Below are 25,421 nucleotides of genomic sequence, written 5' to 3' on the forward strand. Positions count from 1 at the left end.
AAATTTTGGAGGCTTTTTCTCCAAACCGGCACGCGCGCACCCACCGACGCGTGACCTGGGCGGCGATGGCGGAGAACTCCGAGCCCCCTAAACGTCACAAGCTGGTCGGCGCGAAGAACTTCCAGAGGCATAATCCAAATTCCGACCGCTTTCCCCTGCATCGCTTCCATCACGTGGAGTTCTGGTGCGTTCACCGCCGTTCACGCTTTATCCTCTCGTGATGGCCACGTCACGCGTTGGAATGGGCCGCCTCGACACCGACTGACCCGCCCGTGTGCTGACCGAACTGACGTCTCCCTCAGGTGCCACGATGCGATCACCACCGCGTCTAGGTTCGCGGTTGCGCTGGGTATGCAGGTGGTCGCCAAAAGCGACATGACCACGGGCAACTCGGTGTACGCCTCCTACGTCCTTCGGTCGAACGATCTCGTGTTCGTGTTCAGCGCCCCGTACGGCGGAGGCGAGGAGCAGACCGCCGAGGACATCGACAAGAGAAGGGCGAACATGCCGCACAGCTGTTACGACGGGGAGAACATGACTCGCTTCATCACGAAGCACGGCCTGGCGGTCAAGGCTGTCGGTGTGGTTGTGGACGACGCGGAGGAGGCCCATCGCGCATCTTTGAAACACGGCGCGAGGAACGCGGCGTACGACGCCGGGGACGGGACGAAACCCGCGGAGGGAATCTCCGAGGTGGAGCTGTACGGTGACGTGGTCATGCGCTTCGTCAGCGAGAGCGTCGTGTCGCGCGGTCCCTTTTGCCTTCCGCGATACGAGCCCGTCCCGATCGAGCCGGCGGGTTCCGAGCCGCTGTGCTACGGCTTGCGTCGACTGGACCACGCGGTGGGTAACGTGCACGACCTGCTGGAGACTGTCGATTACATCTCGAACTTCACGGGGATGCACGAATTTGCGGAGTTCACCGCGGAGGACGTCGGTACCGTGGACAGTGGCCTCAACTCGATGGTGCTGGCGAACAACAGCGAGTACGTCCTGCTCCCAGTGAACGAGCCAACGTTTGGGACAAAGCGAAAGAGCCAGATCCAGACCTACCTTGAGCAGAACAAGGGTCCCGGTCTGCAGCACCTGGCTCTTAAGACGGACAACATCTTCGATACTGTTCGAAAGATGCGCGCGCATGGCGGTTTTCGCGGTGGTTTCGAGTTTCAGAAGCCGGCGTCGGAGGGGTACTACCGGGAACTGCCAAAGAGAGTGGGCGCTAACGCACTGTCTCCGGAACAGTTCAAGGAGGTGGAGGAGCTGGGCCTTCTAGTGGACAAGGACGACCAGGGCGTGTTGATCCAGGTATTCACGAAGCCGGTGGGAGACAGGCCGACGGTGTTCATCGAAATTATCCAGAGGATCGGCTGCATGCGGGAGGTGGGTGGCGAGGAAGCCAAGGAGAAAAAGATGGAGCAGGCGGCTGGATGCGGCGGGTTCGGCAAGGGGAACTTCTCAGAGCTCTTCAAGTCGATCGAGAACTTCGAGCGCACGCTCAAGGTACCGTAATATGAAATCATCATCACATTCTTCACTACGAAGGTATTATATGCGGAGAGATCTTCACTTTACATGCTAGCAAACGGATTGCTGGCATCGTAAGCAGACTTCTGTTGTGCCGCGGGAGCCGGAGCAGACATTCCTGCAAACATATTCGGCTGCTGTTGCTGCTGAGGTGCCATCATGCCTCCACCCATGCCTGATCCCCCAAACATGCCCATCCCGCCCATCTGCTGCTGCTGGGGCATCCCTCCCATTTGAGGTGCGCCCCCCATCATGCCACCCATTTGGGGCTGCTGAGGCATCCCTCCCATGATGCCGCCCATTTGCTGCTGCTGCGGAGGCATGCCTCCCACACCGCCCATCATCCCGTTCATCTGGCCGTTCATTGGCTGAGGCGCGGGAGCGGACGCGGGCTTAGGCTTGGGCTTGGGTGCCGATATTCCAATCGATCCACCGAGGGAAGCGAAGGGGTCTGGGGCCTCGGGCGCGGCACTCACAGAGGCGCCAAAGGGATCTGAAACGCCGACAGCGGGGGCGGACATGCCTCCCATTCCCATGCCGCCCATGCCACCCATTTGAGCCATTCCCATGCCGCCCATGCCGCCCATGCCGCCCATGCCGCCCATTTGGGGCTGCTGAGGGATTCCTCCCATCGTGCCACCCATGCCGCCCATTTGGGGCTGCTGAGGCATCCCTCCCATCTGCTGTTGTTGGGGCATGCCTCCCATCATGCCACCCATTCCGCCCATCTGCTGCTGAGGTGCTCTTTGCTGCTGCTGCTGAGGAGGCATCCCCATGCCCCCCATACCGCCCATACTCCCCATATGATGCTGTTGAGGCATGCCCATGCCGCCCATACTCCCCATATGATGTTGTTGGGGCATGCCCATGCCGCCCTGCATGCCGTTGGGCTGATGCATGCCTCCCGCATAAGGCGTTGATCCCAAGCCTCCCATCTGCTGCTGGGGCATACCGCCTATGCCGCTCGTCATGCCGTTGGAAGCCGTGCCGCCCAGTCCACCCATGACGCCTGGGGTGCCCATGCCCCCGTCGCTGAAGAGATCATCTTCGATCATCTTGCGAGTTGCGGGCTTTGATTCCACTGGAGGCTGCGCAGGGACAGCCTCTGCAGGGGCGGCAGAAGGGACTGACATGCCACCGAACATGCCACCTTGCGCGGAGGGTGCTGGAGCGGGGACAGCCGCAGGCGCTCCCGTTCCGAATGCATCCCATCCACCGGCAGCGGGAGCGGGAGCGGGAGCGGGAGCGGGAGCGGGAGCGGGAGCGGGAGCGGGAGCGGGAGCGCCAGAGCCGAACGCGTCCCATCCACCAGCCACTGGAGCCGGCGCGGGTGCCGCCGCGGGCGGAGCTGGCATCGAGAACGCCGCCGGCGCAGGTGCCGGGGCTTGAGCGGGGCCGCCCATCATCCCGAAGGGATCGGACGGCGCCGGAGCCGGTTGCGCGGGCGCAGGTACCGCCGCGGGTGGAGCAGCCAGACCTCCCGCCGCCGGTGGAGCAGCCAGACCTCCGGGAGGTGGAGGCATGGAGAACGCTCCGAGACCGGGAGCAGACGCGGGGGCCGATGCCGGTGCCGGTGCGGACCCAAAAGCGTCCCAACCACCCGCCGCGGGCGCCGGTGCGGGCGCCGCCGCGGCTCCCATCAACCCGAAGGGATCCGAAGCCGCCTGCTGGGGCGGCGGCTGAGGCGCCGCCGCCGCCGCCGGCGAGTCAAAACCTCCGAGCCCAAACGGATCGTTAGCCGGCGCGGCGGGCGCCTGCACCTGCGGGGGCCTCTGCGGAATTTGGATCCCGGCGAACATACCGCCCATCTGCTGAGGCTGCTGCTGCTGCGGGGGTCGCTGCTGGGGAATCCCCGCCTGCGCACCCTGTGCCTTGAACTTCTCCTCCACGAAGACCAACTTGATGAACTTTCGCAGTGCTGTTTGGTTGGTGTTTGTTGGCAGGGGCAAGTTGTGCTCGTCTTCGGTGCCGAACCAGCGGGCGAGCCACCTGGCGCGTGCGGCATCGTTACCCCCCTGCCGCATCACCTCCATCTCCTCCGGCTTGAACGTGGAGTTGGCCACGGACTTGATTCGGAACTGGTACTCGCGGTGGACCCCGCTGCACGCGTTGCACACGAAGGTTCCGAAGGGGAAGACGCAGTTGTTGGGCATGCGCTGCGTGCACGTCATGCACCGCTTATTGCCCTCCTCCTTGAGCATTGCGCGCAACTCCTTCTCATTCTTCTCGTTCTGGCGGGCCGCCTGGTTCATGGTGCGAGCGAGCTATCCCCCGACCGAGATCTTCTGCTAAAGGCGTGTGCCCAAAAAAGTGGCGGGCCGCGAAACGTCGGCGGCTAACCGCAGGCCCTCTACGGCGGGTTTCGTCCGTGCGCTCGAAGCCGCGCGCGCCGAGTAAGTCCTCGCCCGCCCTGGAGGGACGGGACAATCGACACGTGCGTGCGTCAGCCAAGTGCGGACCGGGCCTCGAGGGGTCCGCCCCAGCAGCCCAGATCTCACGAAAACTCCTCCGTCACGTTTGTTCCAAGTTGATTCCCCCGCGCTGCCGGTATTGACCGTTGTAACCATTTGTCCATACGTGATTACTGTTTATTGTTTGCTGATAGGTTTGGGTCGCACATGTGACTGTTTGCCGCGGGTACCCATCTTGCAATTAGGCTTCTTCGTGAGTCTTCCACGGCCCCGCCGGCCCAGGATTTGGATCTCCGCCAAGATTCTGCGGTCCTCGTCAACCGCATGGCAAGATGGCGGGCCGTTGCGAGCCGCGCAGGGCGGGAAGGGGCCGTGAGGTGTGGCAGCGAACCGTTACCGAGACGTGTGTGACCCTCCAGTCGAAGCTTCGAGCGCGCGATCCTGGAAAGAGGCGCTCGAGGTATCGGGGTTGGGCGCGGCGCCGAGCGTGACGACGGCACCCTTGCGCGGAAAGTTCCTCGTAGTGCGCCGGGGGAAAGACGTCCGAGTGACGGATGTCGCGATTCCAGGAGGTAAACGATGATGGCGAGCCGGTGAATGAGGACGCGTACTTCGTGACATTCGGGGAACACGAAGAAGGCGGCGATATATCCGAAGATGACGCCTTCGCTAGGTTCAACGGCATCATCGGAAGGAAGTCCCTGTTGAAGGTTGCGTCTGTCGTCGATCTGGGCGGATCTGGTGCTGCCGACGGAGATGAGATCCAGATCCCGCGCGTCGACGGCAACACGACCGCGAACACTGGTGACAGCGGCGAAATCGCCCCGGCGGCAGCATTCGCCAACGGCAAGAGCGGCGCCAGCAGTAAGAACCCTTTTGGTTCTGACCCCGGCGCGGCAGCTACCATGGCTGTGGCGAGACTCATTGCATCGTCTGGGGGAAAGGGCCTCCCTCAGGGTCTAGTGCGACTCATGTCGCCGTACCAGGCTCATTACCACGAGGTGAGATGCCTGGGCAAAGGGGGTTTCGGCAGCGTGGTCAGTGCGGTTGGTCGCCTGGACAATCGCGCGGTGGCGGTGAAGAAAGTTCACTTCAAGTCTGCGGTGCCGCCCTGGGCCAAGAACGACGCGCTCGAGGGCCTGCACGAGGAGTTGCTGCGGGAGGCGAGGGCTTTGGCGCTCATGGACAACCCGAACGTCGTCAAGTACCACACAGCGTGGATCGAGCCGAGGTGGTCGAAGCTTGCGGCGGTTGGCGCCACGACGAATAGGAAAGGTCATCGCGTGGGTGCGGGTGCGACCAAGGCCTCGCTCTCCCCGGGAGCACTCGCGAGGCAGGACTCGTTCATAGTTGCCGATGACGGAGGGTCCGACTCGGATTACTCGGACGAATTCTCGGAAGAGACCTCGGACTATTCGGAGTCTGGGTCGATCACCGGCGGCTCGGCGCGTCTTCTTGCTGGAGGTGGTAAGGATGAGAAGACCGGGATTGGCTACTCCGAAGTGTGGACGCCGGCGGCTGCGGCGGGAACGTTGCGGTGGCCGTATACCCTGCACATCGCCATGGAGCTCTGTCCCAGCTCCACCCTCAGGGATTGGATCAGAGTTCGACCTCGAGGCGAGGTTCAGGTTGGCACCGCGTCTCACATCTTTCGCTGCGTCACCGAGGCGCTCAGGTACGTTCATGCCCACGGAATCATCCACAGGGATGTAAAACCAGCAAACATTTTGGTCCATCGCGGCACGAGCGAACTGGAGCCCACGGTGAAACTCATGGATTTCGGACTGGCCGTGTTTTATGACTTCAGCGCGGAGAAGAAATCATCGGAAAGGAAGAAGAAGGGTGGCGCAACGGTGGTCCAGGTGTCTTTGGACGGCGAAGATGGCGCAAAGGGAGTGCCCGTTGACAACGTGTTCTCTGTTGGTGTCGGTACAGCCAGCTACTGCGCCCCCGAGCAGAGGCGGGGCACTGGTTTGTACACATCAGCCGTCGACATGTACAGTCTCGGGGTGGTGCTTGTGGAGATGTTCACGGCGCTCGGGCAAGAGGCTACGGAATCGGAGCGGCTTCACCTCATCGCTGATGCAAAGGGACTGAACATGCCTCAGGAGATGGTTGCGAAATTCCCCAAGCACGCGCGTTTAGCTGAACGGCTACTGGCGGTCGATCCAAAGGAGAGACCGTCCGCGGACGAGATTCTCAGGTTGTGGCCGAGGGTGAATTTGCGTAAAGGTGAGCTTCCAACAACGCAAGTGCACTTCAGATCACAGGGCCACGACAGAACCCAAATGGGCGCAGCTGTTGCTGCCGCGGCTGCTGCGGGTGCTGCGGCGGTCCTTTCTTCCTCCCGCGCTGAAGTGAGCTCGGCGGCGGAGTCTGCTGCGGTGTCAGCGGCACTTGATAGGTTGTCGATCAAACGGTCGATGTCGCTTCCTGAGGCTGAGCTAGCTGCCATCGCTGATGCTGTCGACGCGGCGACGGACGCGGTCGTGGGATCAGGCTCGCCGAAAAGGTCGCCACACCGGCACAAACGCGCTCCATCTTCTCTGTTGTCGTCGCCCGTTCTGGAGTCGGATGAACTTGTCGAGGAGTCCGTCGGCGCCGTGACGAGTGACGAATCGACCTCCATCGATCTGGAGAGGGCGACGAGAGGAGACATGGCGGCGGAGATTCGTCGGCTTCAGGAGCGACTGGCGCAGCTGGAGGGCGCGACGAGATGATTTCTGAGCATAAATCTAGTAGAGGTAGCTAATTCATCACATGGAAGCGAGGAGTTTTTTGAGCTCCTTGGCGAACGCGAGCGGGTCTTCCTCCGTCTCTTTCGTTGCCGGATCCTTGTACTTTGCTATCAATTTGAGGATCGGGCTTTCCTTCTTGACGTTTGGCAGGTCCACTCTCCTGACCCGTTCCGCAGAGTCGTCAAGGAATGAAATTTTCTTTGCCGTGTCCAAACCCACCCGATACTTCCGCGAAAGCACGCTGGAAGGAGGCGCGTGCTCGACATGCTCTGCCGAGTCGCCGAGGAGGTGGTTTGATGACTCGTCGCTGGCGGAAGATGACGCGCGAGGTGTCGTGGTCAGTAGACCCCAGTGTGGTTGCCTCACTTTTGTCTTTGACCTTTGCCGAGAGGTCACCCCTGATGACCCCCCTCGTCGCCCGCGCACCTTCCCACCGGACGCGTGCCCCATCAAAGGGATACCTCGCGGACCTAAAATAACCGGTGTGTCGATCGATGAGGACGCATCCGCTGCATCCGAGGTTGACATGCTCCTGAAGGTGTCATCCTCAGTGTCACTCACGTCGGCGTCACTTCCACCTTCGCGACGCCGAGCCAGCTGCGGCAGGAAGGACGGTACAACCTCCACCACGGGGGGCGTTGCCGGCTCAACGGGTACGGAATTTTCCTGGAGCTCCTCGTCATCCTTCACGTCCAGCTCCGCGAGTCTCAGACGAAGACCCGAGAGGTCCTCCGTGGTGACCTCTTCATTGTCGTCGCCGCTGCCGCCGCCAATCCTTGACCTTGTCTTGACGGCACGGCGATGTGCTCGAGGCGGCGGTGCGTCGGTCATGGCCTCGGCGCCGAACATGACCCGAGCGATGTGTGGCGGCGTGATTACGTCGTCCTCGATGTCCTCCGGGGCGGCTCGGTCACCGACGCAAATGGGCGAAGGACCCGTAATTGGTGATATCCCCGCAAAGGACACCGCGTCTGCGTCATCTCCGGCGGCATCCTCCTCGTCGGTCATCCACGGGTTCAGTCCCGGGGACGGCGGCTCTCCCTCCTGCTCATCATCATCCGCGTCCGCACTCTTGCAGAACAGCTCGTAGAGGCCATTCTTAACGGACTCGAACGACGAGTTGTGCACGGAAAGGGGGGAGCACGGCGGGTCCACTTTCTTGGACGCCGACTGTGCGCCGAGGGGCGACGGCTCCAACGAGAACGGTCCGGGGCTGCCTCCCTCGCCCTCTATGATTGACATCGGCGTGGACAGGACCGGATCTCTGCCCCCGCTCTCGGCTTTCTCATCGAAGTACCTCTGGCACTCCCGCTCATCCGCCTCGTCCGGGCCCTGACGCGTCTGAAGCTCGAGGCGGAATCGGCTCGAAGGGGTGAGGATGTCCACCGGGAAGGTGTTGGCGAGCACCTCCACCGCTGACTCCGCGAGGTCTCTCGCCCGAACCTCCTCTACATCCAGCGCCGCGAGGGCGAGGCGGCGCCCGCGGACCGTGGGCCAGGTCTCGGGCGAGGAGAATCGACCGGGCGGCTTCTTCTCCGTCCGGCACGGGTTCTCGTTCTCCTTGTCGGCGTCGAATTCTTCGCCGAGTTCATCCTCCAACGGGAGCACGTCGCGGACGTCCGGGAAGTTTATCCTGTCAGCCCGGACATCTCGATCGAAGGGACACGGCGCAACGTCCGGGGCATCCTCCGTGGGCACCATCGGTGCGCTCGCGCGTCCGAAAGTGGGGGACGGGAACGGTACCTGTCACTCCAACGTTCAAATTGCCGACCGTCCACTAAAAAAACGCGAGATCCAGCATCCAAGAACGGGTTGTTACCCCAAATTTGCCGCCTCTCCAGATCGCGGCGCGCCCCGCACTCGACGAGATGCTCACACTCTCGGAGAGCGGAATCGAGCCTCGCGAGGGTGCTGCTCCCTCCACATCTCTCGACCCTGGATTCAAGCCCGTTCCCGGCGATGCCCTGCTGGTCATCGACGTCCAGAACGATTTTATCCCGGGCGGGGCACTGGAGGTTGCCGGGGGACACGAGGTGGTGCCCGTGTGCAACGCCCTGATGGACCGATTCGACGTCGTGGTGTTCTCGCAGGACTGGCACTGCCCTGGGCATCTCTCCTTCGCGTCGTCGCACGAGGGTAAGAGCCCGTACGATTCGACCCGGATGCCCTACGGCGACCAGACCCTGTGGCCAGACCACTGCATCCAGGGCACGTCGGGTTCGTCGTTCCACGCCGACCTGTCCATCCCGGACCGCGTCCGCGTCGTGCGCAAGGGTTTCAGGAAGGATATCGACTCGTACAGCGCATTCTTCGAGAACGATCAGACCACCCCGACGGGGCTCGAGGGATACCTCAAGGACATCGGAGTCAGGAGGGTGTTTGTGTGCGGGCTGGCGTACGACTTTTGCGTCAGGTTCACCGCGGTGGACGCCAAGGTCAAGTGCGGGTTCGACGAGGTGGTGGTCGTGAAGGACGCGACGAGGAGCGTGGGTTTGCCCGGGACCGTGGAGGCTGCGGATGAGGGGATGAAGGAGGCTGGGGTGAAGGTAGCGGACTCCGGTAGCCTGGTAGCGGCGTTGGCCGGACTGTAATCTGACAAGACTGAATTTTTCACAGATCTGCCCGTCAACCATCAGATGATCGTCAGAACACATCGCACAGACCCTTGCACCCACGACCCAAAGACCCGAATGGGAGGGACTGCAGGCCAGCGCCGCGCCGAAAAGGCCGAACGCGAGAACGCCAAGGCGGCGGCGGCGGCATCCTCGAAAAAGCAAGCTGAGGACGACGCCTACTGGGCCGCGGCGGGAGACGGCGCGAAATCGAAGGCGGCGGCCCGTAGGGAAGCGTCTGATGCTGCCGCGGACGAGGCCGCCGCCAAGCGCGCGGAGGCGAAGCGACTGGCCAAGCTCGAGGAGGAAGAGATGGCTAACATGGGTAAGCCCAAGAACGCGGCACCCAAGAAGATGACCAGGGCTGAGCTCGAGGCCTACAAGAACATGTCTGCGAAGGATAGGCTCAAGATGAAGTTTGCTGCTCAAAAGGCAGCGGCGAGGACGGTAGACGAGGATGAGTACAGCTCGATGGTGGACGTCAAGAACGAAAACAAGACGGACAAGATCGACGCCAGCGGTATCGACGCGGCTGTTGATGCCATGGGTGCGCTGGGCGTCGGAGGCGCCGCCCCCGTCCTCACCACAAACCATAAAGCCGCGTTCAAGGCTTTCGAGGAGAGGGAGCTCCCCAGGCTCAAGGAAGAACGGCCCGGGCTCAAGATGTCACAGTACAACGAGGCCCTGAGCAAGATGTGGAAGAAGGACCCGACCAACCCGGCGAACTTCGCGCCACCGGGAAAGTAAAATGAATGTGCGAGGGGCGGCGACTAGTCTAGCCTAATAGGTGCAACCCCGGAGACGCGCAGGCTCTGAAATAGAAAAGACAAAGTTTGGTTGCATGTCTTCTAAGACCTACCTAAACCTTTACTTCTTGTCGCCGCCTCCCAACCCCGCGAATGGGTTCGGGATCGAATCCTTGGCCTTGTCCGCCAGTCCCCTGAAAACCCCGATACCCTTGTTCACCGGAGACTGCGCAGCCGCCGCGTTGTACAGAGCGGATTCGAGGTCCTCCTGCTCCGGCCTTCGCTGCATCGCGCCAACCTGCTGGTACGCCCCCTTGTCATCCTTTACCAGGATCCTCCACGGGGATCCCTCGGGCGCTCCCCCGCGCACGCACTTGAACACAGCTCCCTCTTGCGTCGCCCCCATGAGCCCCTGGATGGCCAGAGGCAGGTACGAGTACACGACAGAGAACGAGTTCGCAAAGACCTCATCCGCCGTCACCTTTTCCGCGTCGTCGCCGCGGGAGTTCCTGAACGTGACGCCCCCGTCCCCCGCGTGCTCCCACTCCACGTTCACGGCGACGACAGGCCTCGCCCCCGAGAGCTCGGCGATCCTCCTCGCGGCACCGATCTGGTCCTCAGGGACGCCGACGAGCGCCACGGCTCCGTCGCCCCGAGCCAAATCGCAGCCATCCGACGTGAGCGCCTGATCGATGGAGACGTGCTCAACCTTACCGTCGGACTTGGACGAGGCGTAGGCCGCCGCATCGGGGTTCCCGTACACCGCCGTGCCCACGATACCCCCGCCGCACGCTCCGTTCACCATCGCGGCGACGGCGACAGACGTATCCGCCGCGAGGGGCAGCTCGACCGCGACGCGTAACTGCGCCAGTGCCTTGCCGGAGGACTTCCGCACCTTCTTCCCAGCCTTCTTGGCCCGCTTGGCGCACACCGAAGCGATGGCCTCCCTCGCCTGATCGAACGAGTCCTCGCGGCTGACGGGCGGTACGAGGTCCATCTCGCCAGCCCCGGACGGGGTCGCACCGGGAACGGTCGGGGAGTCACGCCCGCGGAGGGGTTTGCCAAAAGTTGCCCGGTTCGATCGGACTGGACGAGACGAAACCACGCGGGGGCCGGGGGCGACCGCGGGGCTGAGCCTCACGAATGATGACATAATCTTCGCGTTATTCAGGACGCGACGCGCCGAGCCCGCGGGTCGCGAAGGACGTTCGAGCTGCTTTGCCCCGATCTGCGCGACGCAATCGGATAACGTATCGCTCGTCTGAGTTTTCTGACAAGCAGACAAGAGCGGCGTCGCTGTCGGTTGGGGGACTTTCACCCGTTTGACTGGAACCACGTAACGCTACCCAGCCATCTGGGCGTCCTGCGCCATTCCGTGCGCCGACCACACCTCCAACGACGCGAACCCACTCTCACCGAGGCACGCGGTGGGCACGAACGACCTGAGCTGCCTTCCGCCAGCCGCGTACACCCTCACGCTGGGACCGTCCTCGTATTCCCAACCCCTGGCGTCCGGCACGGCGCCGACGTCGACGTGAACCGCCGAGAACGACTCACCGGTGCCCCGCGGTACCTCGCGACGGTACCGCCACACTTCCCCGCCGGTACGCACGTCCCATAGGGCGACGCCCTCGACGTCCCGCCCGGACCTCGGGTGACCCTTCCGCGGGGGCTTGCTCTCGCCGCAGTCGGCACCGACGAATGACTCATTCGCGTCGACGCCGCACCGGCGCACGGTGTTGAAGAAGTTGTGTGGGGACCCCTCGCGGTAGGTTCCCACGGGGCTTCGTAGACTTCGTACGTCCCATCGAGTCAGTCCGCCGTCTGCGGTGGACACGATAACCTGCCCCGGGCAAGTTCGCATCGCGTGCATGTGGGTTACGTAGGAGGACGCCGTCCCAAACGGCTGCCGCATCGGGGCGATTTCCCGGATATCAAACAGGGTCATCCCTCCATTTCGCATGCCCAGGATGAAAGTCTCGGCCCGGTTACCCACGGTACCCGACGATTGATTCCACCAGTCCACGTCCGCGGCGACGGCGACGATGTCGGATCGGCCCTTTACACTCCAAACACTCGACGGGGACTCCCTGCGGGCAAAGTGCATCTCGTCAAACATCACCTTCGCTCCCGCATCCGTCGCCGCAATCACCCGTCCCGTGTACGGGGAGACCGCAAAGTCAAACATGGTAGCACCCTCCACCCGTGGCATCAGCGACTCGTCAAAGAAACCCCGACGTGTCATATCGGTCTCCCTCGTTCTGTAGCTGTACATGCTGAACTCAGCCTCGCGCATGAATCCAAAAAGAAAAACCGTGGGCCTCCTCCGGTCGTCATAACCGGTTATCTCGGCTCGACGCTGATGCCATACCCTAGCGAGATAATCCGGTGCCACCGCGGCATTCACGGTTGGATTCACCACACCGTCGTGTAACAGGTTTCCGGTTGCGACGGAGTGCATCCGCAGCGTCGTGTCTGTCGCGTTCCATCCCCGGTGGCGTTCATGCGGATGCCTTCGCATCACCGACACGAACCTCGCCCTGTCCCCTTGCCATCCGTCGTTGCAATTCCTCCCGACCATCACGAACTGCTCCGATCCCTTGTGAATCGGTCCGTGTATGCCGTCGAGGTGCCCGGGGTCGGTGTCCCCTTCGACGCTCTCGTCCACGCGAACAAACGAGGTGACCAGGTCGAACCCGACGGTGGATCGGATATCGACCGTCCCGAGCAGGGTCAGGCTCCGGGCGTGGCACCGAAGCGATTCCGCCCGATCGTCGCCGGGAGCGCCGCGCCTCGCGGCACGATCCCCGGGCGCACACCCCGCCGGCAGACCGCACTCCCTCGAGCGCACCACCGCCCGCGTGCCCCCTCCGCCGCGATGGGGCGGGACCCGGGGCGAGAGCGGGCCGATCGAGGGGGCATCAGGGCCCGACCGAGGGTGCGGTTCACCGCCGCGTCCCTGCTTGGACTTTGTCTTCTTGCGGAGTTTCAAGCGGTCCTCGCCCCGTCGCTTGCGATCGCCCGTGGTCCCGTGGTCGCCCCCCAGAGACGGACCCACTCCACGCGACGAATGCGCGTCGGCACCGCCGCCGCCTCTCCCTGAGGAGCCAGCCTCCCCGCCGCGGTTCCGCTCGCGACTGCCCCGGCCGCCGCGACGATCACCTCGCCTACCGCCCGCATGTCTATTTTCCGGCGCGTGAGACCCGAGGTGAGGCCTGACAGGTGCATGGGGACGGGAAGGGCGAGTGAGGCGATGTTGACTTTTCTTGGAGCGCCGGGTTGGTGCAGCCCGGGGAGGAAGAGACGGGGGACATCGGGGCGGGCCAGGTTCGGGGGTAGGGATCAGATGACTCACTGGTGCAGACTACGTGCTACTGGTTCCGACTGCAGAGCGAAGTATCTCTGTCGCTCCTCGTCCCAGTAGAAGCCGGGGAGGTCGCGCATCGTGACCTGACCGTCCCATTCAGAGATGCCATGAGCAAAATAACAAAATGTCAGGGTTCAGTGGGCGGAGCGCGCCGCTCGAGAGGTTGCCAACCATGATAGAGGAGCTCCTCTCCGCTGCGAGACAAGGAGATGGCGATGCCATACGCAACCTTCTCGTCACGACGGTTGGTCGCCCTGACTGTCGCCCCTCCCTTCCCCGCCACGCCGCTTCCCCAATCCAGATCTCGCGCCCTCGCCTTTCCCGCCCTGACCGTCACCACCTCGGCGCCTCCCTCCTCCAGGACCGAGCCAACGAGCTCATCAACCTGGCGAAGGACCGGATGACCGGCGCGGGGCCGCTCCACCTCGCCGCGGAGAGCGGATCCGTGGAGGCGATCGAAGCGCTGTCGCGCCTCGGTTGGAGGGCGACGGCACGCGATGCCGAGCTCGCGACCGCGCTTCACTACGCCGCCGCCAGGGGCCACGCGGCGGCGGTCGCGTCCCTGTGCGCCTTGGGCGCCGACGTCGCCGCGCGAGACGAGCGCGACTGCGTACCGCTGCACTACTCCGCGGGCGGCGGCAAGTGGGACGCCGCGAGGGCACTCCTGGTCCGAGGAGCAGACCCCAACGCTCCGGACAAGGACGAACGGACGCCGCTGCACTACGCCGCGAGGAGGGGGTGCCCAAAGACGACGGGCCTATTGGTGAACGGCGGGTGGGGGACGCGACTCGACGCGACGAGCGCGCGAGGCACGACGGCGCTGAGCGAGGCGGTGGAACACAAGCGGGCGGCGGCGGCTGAGGTGCTGGCGGCTGCGGGAGCCGCCGTCGGCGCGGAGGACGGGGACGACCTCGCGCGACTCCTCAGGGGGGACGGAGCGACACGAGCGGGGGGGACCGGGGTGGGAGACGCGGGGATCGGGTCGGGAGACGCGGGGACCGGGACGCTCGTGCCGGTACCCCCGCGGGCGGTTCGACCAAACTCCCCTGGTGGCGGCCGCGGGTACGCTCGCGGCGGCCGGATCCGGTCACCGGGTACGTTCGCGCCGCCGCCTTTCCCTTCCTCGTCGCTGTCGTCCTCGGGGGCTTCATCTCCGGCGTCGGTGTACAGCCCGCCGAGCAGCAGGCCGTCCAGCGCGAGCGACTTCGAGGGGCACGGGGGTTGGCCGGGTCGCGGCGGCCGGGTGATGCTGGAGCCCTTGGACCACGAGCCCGCGCTGAGAGACGGGCCGGGGTGGGGCGGGAGGGACGCGCCCCCCCATATGGCTCCCAGGCGGGCGGGAGATACCAAGCAGTCGTTCCTGTCGAAATACGGGCTGGCGAACAAGGCGGGGCTGTTCCGGGTGGACGAGTGAAGGGGAGGGGAGGCCTCACGGATAAAGCGCGAACTTCGGAAATATCTGACACGTCGGATTCGCGCGAGTTGAGAAAAAGCGTCGATTTGTCCCGTCACCTTCATTCCGATAAGCACGTTCCGACCTCCGCACGGTTCGAACCGACTCAAGCCCATTCGCTCGACGCGTACACGCATACAAACAGCCTTCCTTCAACCCCTCAAACCGCAAGCATGCTCACCGCCCTCAACTTCACCTCCGCGGTCGCGCCCACGAAACTCTCCGTGATTTCCCAATCGGCGTCCAAAAAAGCCGGCTTCCACGTCGTCGCGGTGAGTCATCCCTGACCCGTCTTCGAACCTGTTTCGCGTCTTTCTCGGGCATGACCGATCTTGACGTTCATGGCATTGACGGAATCGCGCGCTATTCGTTCCGATAGTCGGGTTCCCACCCCGCTCGGGCTCCCTATCCGGCGCGCGATTGCGAGACGATAATCCCACTCAGCAAAAGGGGCTAACACGAGATTTCCCTTTTTACCCAGGGCACTGGCAAGGGCTTCGGGGCCCACAGGGTTTCCCACCCGAAGAAGGACTCGAGCAACCATCTCCTCAACTACGAGAAGCTTGTTCCAGGATACGCCGATATGAGCCGCCCCCAGAAGTACCGCGCCCGCAAGCACATCAAGGAGGTGAGCTCAAGACCGCAATCCGCCCCTTTTCGGAACCCCTCCTCGGAAATCTCCCCGTCAGCACGTAAATTCCACTTTTCTCCAACCGCCGCTGGCGAGCGACTGACACCCATCCTCCCGCCTCCTCTCTCGTATGCCAGATCATGAACAAGAGGCAAAACGACCGCGCTCAGGCTATGGCCGTCAAGAACAGCTCCCAGGTCGCCAAGAAGGTCTACGCCCAGTTCCAGGCGTGTGTCGACGCGTGCGAGGGCCCCGAGTGCGTTCAGGAGTGCGAGGCTGAGTGGAACATGTGAAATTCGCCGCCGCGGCTTCTGTCTGTACCAGTTCGCGAGCCTCGACGCTCCGTGTCTGTCTCATCATCTGTTGTATCGAGCTCCTCCTGGGGCTCAGAGATTGTTTCATCGATGTACGAACGTATCGATAGTCTAGATCTACCAGTGTGGGCCTAGTTCTACATACTAACCTCACCAGAGCTGAAAATCACTCCTCCGAAGGTGAAGGAGACGGAGCGTCAAAGTAAGCATCCTCCGCGTCCTGCGCAGCCTCTTTCCTCCACGTATCATCCAACGATTCATCAGCGTCCATCGCGGCGTAGTCCACGTGCTCCCCGTCCTCACCGCTGAGGAACCTCTCGCGCATCACGCGGCCAAACTCCGCGAGCCTCGCGTCACGATCCGGATCGTTCTCGGCTCTGATCGCCTCCCGTCGACCGTCCTCCTCCCGATGAGCCTCCCGCTCGAGCTCGACGTCCGGTCGTGTTTCCTCGTCTGCGTCGTCTCCTCTCCCGGGCCCTCCGCCCCACCCCTCCAGCCTGGCGCGGCTGAGCTCCTCGGCGGTTGCCCTGCCACCGAGCCCGCCACCGGCGAGACGCCAGCCGGGTCCACGAGCCGGAACCACCCCGGGAGCACGGATGGACCCACCGCGGGGCGGCCCTTCGTCGCCACCGTCGCTGTCAGCCTCCTCCTCCGTCTCCTCTCGAGCCTCGAGCTCCTTTCGCTGTGCACTCAGTCGCTCCGCCGCCGCCCGCTCGTCCTCCTTCTCCAGCATAGCCATGGACACCGCGTGGCTCACGCCGCCGGCCAGGCATGCCGCCCCGTCCCCATCCTCGCCCGCGTCTCCACACCTGATGGGTTCAACTAGAGGCGCGCCGACGTACGTCTCGTAAAGCAGAGGCTCCCTCCGACGCATGTTGTCCTCGTGGAAGTAGCCTTCGCTTTCCAGCCGTCGCATCTGAGCCAGCCTGCGGTTGCTTGCGCGGGAGTGCTGCGCCGATAGCTGAGCCGGGGACGGGCACACGGCCGCGGTGAGGCGCTCAAGGTGAAAGTTAACCTCGTAATCGCCCCGCAGGTGATGGAACAGAGCGAGATGCTCGGCTCCGAGGTGATGACCGTGCCGCTCCAGGAACAAGCCAACATCCCGGCGCACCAGATCCTCCAGGTAGCCTCGAATCTGTTCCTCTGTCTGCCCACCACCCGCTCGGGCAACGCTGGCGGGGACACGAAGGTCATCCAGACGCGAGAGGAGCGTCACCAGGCTCTGAATACTCACTCGAGGAGATCCATCGCCCGAACCCTCTCGAAGCGCTCCCCACATGGTCCGTTTTGTGTGTGCCCACGAGACCTCAGCCTTTCCCCCAAGCACATGCGACCTTCGTGCCACGAAAACGCCCGTCAGAATTGTTGACACGCGGCGGGGCGCCACATGGTGCTGATGCCGCAGTCGCGGCTCGACGGCCTCGGCGATGCCGTCGAGCTCGCCGACCTGCTGGTCGAGACAGCGCAGACCATGCGACAGTCGCTCAGGGACGTCAGGCTGGGTGGGCCCGCCGGAGTAGCCGCCGCTTCAGAGGCGTGCATCGCGGCCAGCGCGTTGGCGAAGCTGTCCAAGACGGCGAACGAGGTGATGCGAGCGCACAGGGAGAGGTGGCACACGACCGGCCAGGGACCGGCGGTCGGTGCGGGAACGCTGGAGGCCTCCAAGGGCACCGCGCGGAGGCCAAACTCCGCGCGTGCCGTACCGACTCGGTCGTCCAGGCCGCGTTCCGCCGTGCCCGTCGTGCCCTCTCGGCCCAAGACGTCGCGCGCTGCCCCTGCGCCGGCGTCTCCCGTCACGGTCCGCGGGGAGAGCGCGGCGATGGGCGGACCCCTCGGGTCACTGGCATCACCGATAGCGCCCGCGATGGTCGCCAAGGTGGCCGAGACCCTCGTGGTCGGGAGCCCATCCCCGGGCCGAGGCATCTCGGCCAAAGCCGTCGGAGCCAAGTCGCCCGCGCGGCCGGGCACCGCGGGTACCCTCCAGTCTCCGACCCGATCCCCCGCGAAGGCTCCGACCCGATCCCCAACGAAGGCTCGGAGTAGCGCCGGTGAGCTCCAAGACGCTCCAAGTAACGCTCCAAGTAACGCTTCGAGACGCTCCAAGTCGCTCAGCCGCGTTCTCTCCCGCGACAACACGCCGTGCACCGAGACTCTCATGGTCCGACGCGCGGGCGGCAGCGTCGCGAACGTCAAGCCCGTTCCCGTGACGCACCGCCGCACGGTCGGCGCACCCGCGGTCAAGGCGGCCGAGGAGGTGAGCGAGCTGCTCGGTGCGGTGGGACGCAAGCTCGGCGTCGGGGTGCCCATCGTCGCCCTCGTCGACGTGGAGACTGACGAGGAGCTCACGTTTGAGCGGTACATGAACCCGAGCGACGGTCGAGTGTTCCCGCCGGGCAAGGCGTTCATCGCGCTGACCCAGGAGGAGGTGGCCGCGCGACGCAAGGGAGTCCCCACGTCCCCGCTCAAGGCCAAGCCCAAGCCCAAGAAGAAGCCGAAGGGGCGACAGGCTGCGCAGGTTGAGCCGCTGGTTGAGCGGCTGTCCAAACCGAACAAGGCGGCTGTTTCCTTCCAGGTGACCCGCGCCGGCGCCAAGGATGGATCGTCCTCCGTGCCCGTCACCGTGCCCGTCACCGTCGATACCATCGGAGAGGTACTTCGTAGGGTGAGCACCGCGCTGGAGGTCAGGGCAGTCGCGTTCACGCCGTGCCTGGCGCTCTACCACCAGTCCGACCCGGTGACCCTCAAGGCGACCGAGGTGGCGACACCCCTGGAGCTCGTCAACGGAGGCTCCTACCTCTTCCGATGCGCGGGAGACCTCGCGCCGGGTATGGTGAACAACACCGCGGCGCTCAAACAAAAGGAACTGCTCCGCCAGATCGCAAAACCCAAGGCGGAGAAGGTGGACTCCTTCATCGTCGGAGTGGCGCACCTCGCCGATCCGTACGGCCAGGCTGTGGCCATGCGGTTGCCCGGCGCCAAGGCTCTGCAGCACCTCACCTTCGACGATCTCTGCCGCAGGGTTCGCATCGCGGTGGGGTTGTCGGTAGAAACCCCCGTCAGGGGCCTGTTCCGCGCCGACGGGACGAGGCTGGGGTCCCCCGCGGAACTGGAGCGGGGCATGCGTTTGCTCTACACGGTGGAGCCGGCGTCGGAGGCTGGCGACGCACTCGCCGCGGCTGCGGCGTACCTTCCCGCGGCGGCGACGGCGTTCGCGGAGAGGCGGGAGATCGAGATCGATCACGAAGAAGAAGAAGCCGAGTATTACGCGTACGCGGGGGGCGAGGGGTTGGATTACGAGGAGGAGGAGGAGGATGTCCACGAGGAGGATGCCGACGACGAGGAGGATTTCCCCGTGCCGACCCCGACGCAGCCGAGTCCGGTGAAGCCGGCGAGCCCGTCGAAGCTGGCGAGTCCGGTGAAGCCGGCGAGTCCGGTGAAGCCGGCGAGCCCGTCGAAGCCGGCGAGCCCGTCGAAGCCGGCGAGCCCGATGACAGCTGCCAGCCCGCTCAAACCGCCACCGTCCCATTTGAACTCCCCGCCGCGACCGACCACGTCGAGGGGATCTCCGGGGAGGGGACTTTCGTCGCCGGTGGAGTCCCCGATGGCATCACCAGGGGTCTTCTCGCCGGGTAAGCTCGCATCCAACAGCGTGCTGTCGGCGTCGTCACCGAAGATCCGTCCGGCGTCACCCAAGGCTGGTGATAACCCCTCACCCAAGGCGTCGCCGCTTCAGCCGGTGGTGGATGACGACTCCTCTGATGATGAGCCGCCCATCATGATATCGCCGGGCAGGCTCCGGCCATTACCCAAGGACCACCCGGCTAGAGGCCCTTACCGTACCACCGGATAGCATCCGACTAAAATTAAGCTTGGATAGTGGATGTACAGATATCATAATCATCGCGTGTGCATGTGCGTGTGTCGTTTCTGCGTTTTCGTTACAATCGTCGCGCTAGTGCTCGTTGCGTGCCGCGTCTCACGTCGTCGTTTGCGGGTCACTCCTCGATTTCCTCCGGGTACTTCTCCAAGTCGAAGGTGAGCACCCTGGAGCACGCCTGGTCGATGTCCCTGCACACACCGACGAGGGAATCCGCCTTGTCGAAGAAGTAATCCTTGAGTGAGATGACGATGGACTGGCAAGGCTTTCCCTCGTTCCCCGGGTTGGTCCCGTGGCTCCTGTTGCGGATGAACTGCGCCATCTTCTCCACGTTGGTCTTGTCCAGCGCCGCGTCGACCTCGTCCAGGATGAAGAAAGGGGATGATCGGTAGGAGTGGATCGCGAAGATGAGCGCCAGCGCCGCCATGGTCTTCTCGCCGCCGCTGAGCTGGTCCATGTCCCTGAACCGCTTCGTGGGGGGCATGGCGCTGAACCTCACGCCCGAGTTGTAGGGCTCCTGGACGTCCTCCAGGTTGAGGTACGCGGTGCCGCCCATGGGGTGAATCCTGGACGAGGTGAGCTCCTTGTACACCCTGTCGATCGCGCCGGAGATGTGCTCGAATGCGGCCATGAACGTCGACTCCCTCTCCTGCATGACGGCATCGAAAGCCTCCGCCGCCTCCTTGGTCCTCCTGCGGGAATCCTCCAGCGCCTCAACCTGCTCAGCCTCCTTCTCCTTGAGACCCTCGTACTGCTCGATAGCCTTCATGTTGGGCTCCAAACGGGCGAGGTCCGCCGCCTTCTCCTCCACCGCGTCCCTGAGCTCGTGGTCCAGCCGCTCCCTGTCGCTGGGCCTCGGAGCGTTCTTGAGGCGGTCCGGGAGATTTTCGTAGCTCAGCTTGACCCTAAACGCCGCCGCGCGCCAACCGCCCGTCGTCTCCGCGTCAACCTCCATCGCCTCAGCCTCCTCGGCTTCCTCCTCGTTGCCGTCGCCGAGGGTGGGCACGGGAGCGGGGAGCGCGAGGATGTCCTCGTCCTCCTCGTCGTCGTCCGCGCGGGGCAGCTTGAGTCGTTCCATCCTGGCGGCGGCGATGATATCCGCGCGATTCTCCCGGAGCGCCTCCACCTGCGCCGTCTTGTTGGACACGACGCGCTGCAGCTTCGCCTCGTCGGTGTTGGCGCCCTTGTTACGCGCCCTGAGCTCGTTGATCTCAGCCTCCACCGCGCGCATCTCCTCCTTGGCCGCCGCGGCGTCCTTCTCCCATCCCTCGGTCTCGTTCCTGGCGGCGTCCGCCTCAGCCTTGGCCTTCTCCGCCTCCGACGCCAGCCGCGCGAGGTCTTCCTTGTGCCTGGTGATGTCCGACTCAGCCTTGGCGCGGGGACCGGCGACGTCGCGGGACCGCTCGTAGTTGAGCTGCTCGGTGAGCTTCGCCTTCTGCTGCGCAAACTTGGCGCGCTCCTCGGCGCCCCTCTGCAAGGTTGCCAGGTTGTTCTCCTCGTACTCGCGGATGTTCTTGACGCCGACGGATTTGGAAAACTCAGCGTACACCTCGTCTTCGATGGCGTGGATCTTCTTCTCCAGGACCCTCGCAGCCTTGACCGTCTTCTCGAGCTCGGCGGTGGCCTTTTCGAGCTCGGGCACGGTGGAGGCAATCTCTCGCTCCATCACCTCGACGTCCTTGGAGAGCTTGCCGATCTTCTCCGCGCACACCTTGATGTCTGCGGCGGCGTACTGGAGGTCACGCTCCAGGCGGGTCATCCTGGCCTGGGCCTCTTGCTCCTCCATGGCGAACGTGGCGACGGGCTTGAGCCTTGCGAGGCTTTCTTCCGCAGCCTGGCGGTCGGCGCGAAGGGTGGCGACTTCCTCGGCGTCAAAGCGGGAAGCCTTTGCCTCTAAGGAGCCGCTGGTACCGCCGGTCATCTCACCGCTCTTCCTGATCATGGTACCGTCGAGGGAGACAACCTTGAACCTGCGCTCGCCGCCGAAGGTGAGACGCTTCGCCTCCTCGTGGGTGTCGCAGACGATGGTGTCGCTGCCCAGGGCGTAGATCATGGCAACCTTGAACTTGGAGTCAAAGTTGCACACGTCCACGGCGAGCTTGGCGGAGCCGCCCAGATGCCTCAGACCCTCGTCGGGCTCGTAGGCCTTGACGCCATCGAGGGGCAGGAAGGTCATGGGCGCGACGCGCTGCTCCTTGAGGTACTGGACGCACTCCTTGGCGACGGCGGCGTCGTCCACCACGATGGCGTCGGCATCTCTGCCCAGGACGGTGATGATGGCGAGGTTGTACTTGCGCTGGGTCACCTTGAGCAGGTCAGTCACCCTGCCGTGGACGCCCGGGAGTAGCCTGCGCATGGCGACGATCGCCTCCTGCGCGCGTACCTCGCGCTCTGACTCCTTGCGATCCGCCTTGGCCTCGCGAAGCTTCCCGCTGATCTCCTCGATTTTGTTTGTGAGGTGCTCCTGCTTGGCCCTAGACTTGCGCTTCTCGTCCGCCAGGCCCTTGTCCTTGGTCCTCGCCTCGTCGAGCTCAGCCTTGGCCTCGTCGCGGCCCTTCTCCAAGTCCGCCATGCGTCGCAGCTCCCCTTCCTTCTGCTCGTTGAGGAAGTTGACGCGCTGGGTGAGCTCGTCCCGCTTGGCCTCCAGGCGCTTGCGAACGTCCTCGTCAGCCTGGGCCGCGGCGGCGAGACCGTCGCGCTCCTGTCTCAGCTTGAACGTCTTGGCGCCCGCCTCCTCCTTCTTCCTGTTGTAGTCCTCAACCTGCGCGGCTCCCAGCTGCTTCTTGTCGCCCTTCTTGAGCTCCGCCTGGAAGTCGTTCTCGAAGATCTCCTCCGCGGCGGCGACGTTCTTGAGGTCCCGCTCCAGCCTGGCAATGTCAGTCGCGCTCTGCTCGGCGTCGGCCGAGTGCCTCTCTAGCATCTTTTGCGCCAGCTCGAGCTTCTTCTTGGCCCTCAACGTCTCCTCGCGGTTCTTCACCGCGGCGGGGTTCCTCTTGTCCGCGTCCTCCTTGGCCTTTGCGATTTTCCTCTCGAGCATCATGACGCGCTTGGAGTGGCCCGCCTTGAGCTGGCGCTTCTCCTCCTCCTCCTTCTTGAGGGCGTTGAGGCGGTCCTCGTGTTCCTTGAGGGCCTCCTTCGCCTCCTCGATCTCCTCGGTGTGCCTCTCCGCCTCGTGGTCGATGTGGTACAGTTTGAACATGACGTGTTCCGTCTTGAGCTTGGTGAGCTCCTCCTGCATGCGAATGTGCTTCTCGGCCTCCTCTTTCTGCTCCTTCATCTGCTTGCGCAGGGTGGTGGTGGCCTTGCGCCTCTGCAGCGAGGCGAGCTGCTCCTCCTCGCACTCCTTGCGCAACTTGAGCGCGTCGTCGTAGTCCTTTTTGAGATCGGCCGAGCCCGAGACCTGCTCGACGAGCGCGCAGAGCTCCTTGGGGGACTTGCTCGCCACGCTCTCGATGTCGCCCTGGAACACCAAAAAGTTCCTGGCCTTGATCAGGATGCCGTGCTCCTTCAGACGCTCCGAGTAGGCCTCCGCGGTGCACGTTTTGCCGTCGATCTTGTACTGGCCGGCGCCGCTCGCGTCGATGTGCCTGGAGAAGCAGATCTCGGTGCCATCCTCAGCCTCGTAGAAGAGCTTGACGTAAGCGGTCCTGCTTTCCTCCCTGTCCGCGAGGTCGAAGGCGTACACCAGATCCCTGAGCACCGTGCCTCGAAGCTGCGCGGACTGGACGCCGAGGACGAAGGAGATGGCGTCCATCAGGTTGGACTTGCCGCTGCCGTTAGGGCCGATGATGGACGTGAACTGCTTGAACGGGCCGATGACTTGGTGGCCCTTGTACGACTTGAAGTTGTCGCACTCGATGCGGGAGATCATGCCGCCGCGGACGGCGACCGCGGTGTTGTTCTCCTCGGCCGACTTGGACCTCGAGCGCGCCATCTGTCCCGAACGCTGACGGGTGCCCAGAAGGCGGGCGAAAAAAAAGGGCGGAGTGCCTAGACCTCGAGGCGCCGCTCGTGGGTCGCGTTCGCGGGCGGACGGTCTCCCGAGCGACGGCGGAGGTTAAGATACGCCGAAAGAGCGGTTCTCGTCGCCGAACCCTGCTCTCGAGCGCGCGGAAGGTGCCGTCGGGAGCCCCTCGCTTGTGGCTTGAGGGACCACGACGGGGCATTTCAAATTTCCTGGTCGGACACCGGTCGGTTGTGCGCGAAGCCGCGCAGCGAAGGGATCTCCAGCCACAAAAAACCGGTTCGTGATGAACCTCACAGATCGTGCACGTGATCGCCTCCGACACGAGCCATGGCGTCCAAGTCTTCGGGGCTCAAGCTCCGCCACATGGCCGGTAACCTCGATTCCAAGTGCGTCGTCGTCCCCGCACGAGCCACATTGCCACCCGTGACCCGCGCAGGGAGCCCCCCCGCGTCCCGCGTTATCCCGATTTTGAAGTGAGCACGTTGCCACTTGGCGAGTAGATCTGAGATGGACGATCTGACCATTGACCCGCATCGACCCCTCGACCCTTTCGATCTCAGGGAGACCGGCAAGGTCACCAAGGACTACGAGGAGTACTTCAAGGAGGAGGACGACTCCAAGCGCACCGGTAACTACACCGACGTCGTGAACAAGTACTACGACCTCGCCACCTCCTTCTACGAGTACGGCTGGGGCGAATCTTTCCATTTCGCGCACAGGTACAAGTGGGAGACTCTGCGCGAGTCCATCATCAGGCACGAGCACTTTCTCGCGTCCAAGCTCAACGTGGGCCCGGGCAAGAAGGTCCTCGACGTCGGGTGCGGCGTCGGCGGTCCCCTGCGCGAGATCGCCGCGTTCACCGGCGCGTCCGTCACCGGCCTGAACAACAACGCCTTCCAGATCTCCCGCGGCGAGGAGCTCAACCGAAGGACCGGCCGTCACGACCACTGCGACTTCATCAAGGCGGACTTCATGAACATTCCCGTGCCGGACGCCACCTACGACGCCGTGTACCAGATCGAGGCCACCTGTCACGCCCCAGACGCCGTGGGATGCTACTCCGAGATCTTCCGCGTCTTGAAGCCCGGCGGCGTCTTCGCGTCTTACGAGTGGTGCCTGACGGACGAGTACGACCCGCAGAACGAGGAGCACCGCAAGATTCGCCAGGAGATTCTCATCGGAAACGGTCTGCCCACGGCGAGGCACACGCACGAGGTGCTGGATGCGCTCAAGAAGGCTGGTTTCGAGGTGACCGAGGAGCAGGACCTGGTGAAGACGGCGGACGTGAGCTGGTACGAGCCCATCGACCCGGACCGCGCGTGGAGGCCGTGGAGGGACTTCTGGTCTTTCAAGACCACTTGGTGGGGGCGAAATATCACCCATTACCTGGTGCTGGCGCTCGAGACCGTGGGTATCGCGCCCAAGGGGAGCATGGGCGTCAGCGGGTTCCTGAAAAAGGGTGCCGACGGGCTCGTGGCCGGCGGCAAGAAGGGAATCTACACCGTGATGTACTTCACCGCGGCCAAGAAGCCGCTCAAGTGAGCGCTCCACCGCGTCGGAACTCGTTGATTGATTTGTTCTTTGATTCTATTTGATTCACGCGCCGCAAATACACCGTGACTCGCGCGCCGCGCCGCCCTGAGCACCTCAGCCTGATTTCGGCGTTTTCCCGAAACTCCAGGATGGTCATGAAAAGTGTCAACCCGCGGTCGAGAGCAACCACACCGACCGGCGCCCGTGTCGCGGTCCGGGTCCTTATATCACATGGACGACGCGGATAT

General features: G+C 64.0%; 14 protein-coding genes across 14 annotated transcripts; 8 read left to right on the forward strand and 6 right to left on the reverse strand.

Moving 5' to 3' along the window:
• Window positions 1–65: 65 nt before the first annotated feature.
• On the forward strand, window positions 66–1,509 carry MICPUN_79223 (predicted protein; the record flags this gene model as incomplete). Its single annotated transcript, XM_002499335.1, has 2 exons — window positions 66–184; window positions 303–1,509. The coding sequence occupies 2 exons, from the start codon at window positions 66–68 to the stop codon at window positions 1,507–1,509; spliced, it is 1,326 nt and encodes a 441-aa protein (XP_002499380.1).
• A 59-nt stretch (window positions 1,510–1,568) lies between these two features.
• On the reverse strand, window positions 1,569–3,776 carry MICPUN_99212 (predicted protein; the record flags this gene model as incomplete). Its single annotated transcript, XM_002499802.1, has 1 exon — window positions 1,569–3,776. One exon carries the CDS (start codon window positions 3,774–3,776, stop codon window positions 1,569–1,571), a length of 2,208 nt encoding a protein of 735 aa, XP_002499848.1.
• A 1,064-nt stretch (window positions 3,777–4,840) lies between these two features.
• Window positions 4,841–6,655, forward strand: MICPUN_96274 (predicted protein; the record flags this gene model as incomplete). Its single annotated transcript, XM_002499336.1, has 1 exon — window positions 4,841–6,655. The coding sequence occupies one exon, from the start codon at window positions 4,841–4,843 to the stop codon at window positions 6,653–6,655; it is 1,815 nt and encodes a 604-aa protein (XP_002499381.1).
• Window positions 6,656–6,854: 199 nt separating this feature from the next.
• MICPUN_56559 (hypothetical protein) lies at window positions 6,855–8,374 on the reverse strand (the record flags this gene model as incomplete). The annotated part of the gene is made up of 2 exons (XM_002499803.1): window positions 6,855–6,980; window positions 7,040–8,374. 2 exons carry the CDS (start codon window positions 8,372–8,374, stop codon window positions 6,855–6,857), a joined length of 1,461 nt encoding a protein of 486 aa, XP_002499849.1.
• Window positions 8,375–8,541: 167 nt separating this feature from the next.
• MICPUN_56558 (nicotinamidase/pyrazinamidase domain-containing protein) lies at window positions 8,542–9,264 on the forward strand (the record flags this gene model as incomplete). Its single annotated transcript, XM_002499337.1, has 1 exon — window positions 8,542–9,264. The coding sequence occupies one exon, from the start codon at window positions 8,542–8,544 to the stop codon at window positions 9,262–9,264; it is 723 nt and encodes a 240-aa protein (XP_002499382.1).
• Window positions 9,265–9,363: 99 nt separating this feature from the next.
• On the forward strand, window positions 9,364–10,032 carry MICPUN_56557 (predicted protein; the record flags this gene model as incomplete). The annotated part of the gene is made up of 1 exon (XM_002499338.1): window positions 9,364–10,032. The coding sequence occupies one exon, from the start codon at window positions 9,364–9,366 to the stop codon at window positions 10,030–10,032; it is 669 nt and encodes a 222-aa protein (XP_002499383.1).
• A 120-nt stretch (window positions 10,033–10,152) lies between these two features.
• On the reverse strand, window positions 10,153–11,028 carry MICPUN_56556 (predicted protein; the record flags this gene model as incomplete). The annotated part of the gene is made up of 1 exon (XM_002499804.1): window positions 10,153–11,028. One exon carries the CDS (start codon window positions 11,026–11,028, stop codon window positions 10,153–10,155), a length of 876 nt encoding a protein of 291 aa, XP_002499850.1.
• A 318-nt stretch (window positions 11,029–11,346) lies between these two features.
• MICPUN_107840 (WD40 domain-containing protein) lies at window positions 11,347–12,142 on the reverse strand. The gene is made up of 2 exons (XM_002499805.1): window positions 11,767–12,142; window positions 11,347–11,550 (listed from the first exon to the last, which is right to left on the reverse strand). Exons 1-2 carry the CDS (start codon window positions 12,136–12,138, stop codon window positions 11,374–11,376), a joined length of 549 nt encoding a protein of 182 aa, XP_002499851.1. The 5' UTR covers window positions 12,139–12,142; the 3' UTR covers window positions 11,347–11,373.
• A 1,428-nt stretch (window positions 12,143–13,570) lies between these two features.
• MICPUN_99206 (predicted protein) lies at window positions 13,571–14,812 on the forward strand (the record flags this gene model as incomplete). The annotated part of the gene is made up of 2 exons (XM_002499339.1): window positions 13,571–13,642; window positions 13,760–14,812. 2 exons carry the CDS (start codon window positions 13,571–13,573, stop codon window positions 14,810–14,812), a joined length of 1,125 nt encoding a protein of 374 aa, XP_002499384.1.
• A 158-nt stretch (window positions 14,813–14,970) lies between these two features.
• MICPUN_56553 (hypothetical protein) lies at window positions 14,971–15,962 on the forward strand. Its single transcript, XM_002499340.1, has 3 exons — window positions 14,971–15,123; window positions 15,333–15,479; window positions 15,620–15,962. Exons 1-3 carry the CDS (start codon window positions 15,025–15,027, stop codon window positions 15,773–15,775), a joined length of 402 nt encoding a protein of 133 aa, XP_002499385.1. The 5' UTR covers window positions 14,971–15,024; the 3' UTR covers window positions 15,776–15,962.
• Window positions 15,963–17,075, reverse strand: MICPUN_56552 (predicted protein; the record flags this gene model as incomplete). The annotated part of the gene is made up of 1 exon (XM_002499806.1): window positions 15,963–17,075. One exon carries the CDS (start codon window positions 17,073–17,075, stop codon window positions 15,963–15,965), a length of 1,113 nt encoding a protein of 370 aa, XP_002499852.1.
• A 108-nt stretch (window positions 17,076–17,183) lies between these two features.
• On the forward strand, window positions 17,184–19,646 carry MICPUN_56551 (predicted protein; the record flags this gene model as incomplete). The annotated part of the gene is made up of 1 exon (XM_002499341.1): window positions 17,184–19,646. The coding sequence occupies one exon, from the start codon at window positions 17,184–17,186 to the stop codon at window positions 19,644–19,646; it is 2,463 nt and encodes an 820-aa protein (XP_002499386.1).
• Window positions 19,647–19,791: 145 nt separating this feature from the next.
• Window positions 19,792–23,607, reverse strand: MICPUN_56550 (condensin complex component; the record flags this gene model as incomplete). The annotated part of the gene is made up of 1 exon (XM_002499807.1): window positions 19,792–23,607. The coding sequence occupies one exon, from the start codon at window positions 23,605–23,607 to the stop codon at window positions 19,792–19,794; it is 3,816 nt and encodes a 1,271-aa protein (XP_002499853.1).
• A 335-nt stretch (window positions 23,608–23,942) lies between these two features.
• SMT1 (sterol methytransferase) lies at window positions 23,943–25,247 on the forward strand. The gene is made up of 2 exons (XM_002499342.1): window positions 23,943–24,026; window positions 24,201–25,247. The coding sequence occupies exons 1-2, from the start codon at window positions 23,968–23,970 to the stop codon at window positions 25,180–25,182; spliced, it is 1,041 nt and encodes a 346-aa protein (XP_002499387.1). The 5' UTR covers window positions 23,943–23,967; the 3' UTR covers window positions 25,183–25,247.
• The last annotated feature ends 174 nt before the right edge of the window (window positions 25,248–25,421 follow it).

The sequence above is a fragment of the Micromonas commoda genome, chromosome 2 (genome assembly GCF_000090985.2).
Source record: "Micromonas commoda chromosome 2, complete sequence".
NCBI lineage: Eukaryota > Viridiplantae > Chlorophyta > Mamiellophyceae > Mamiellales > Mamiellaceae > Micromonas > Micromonas commoda.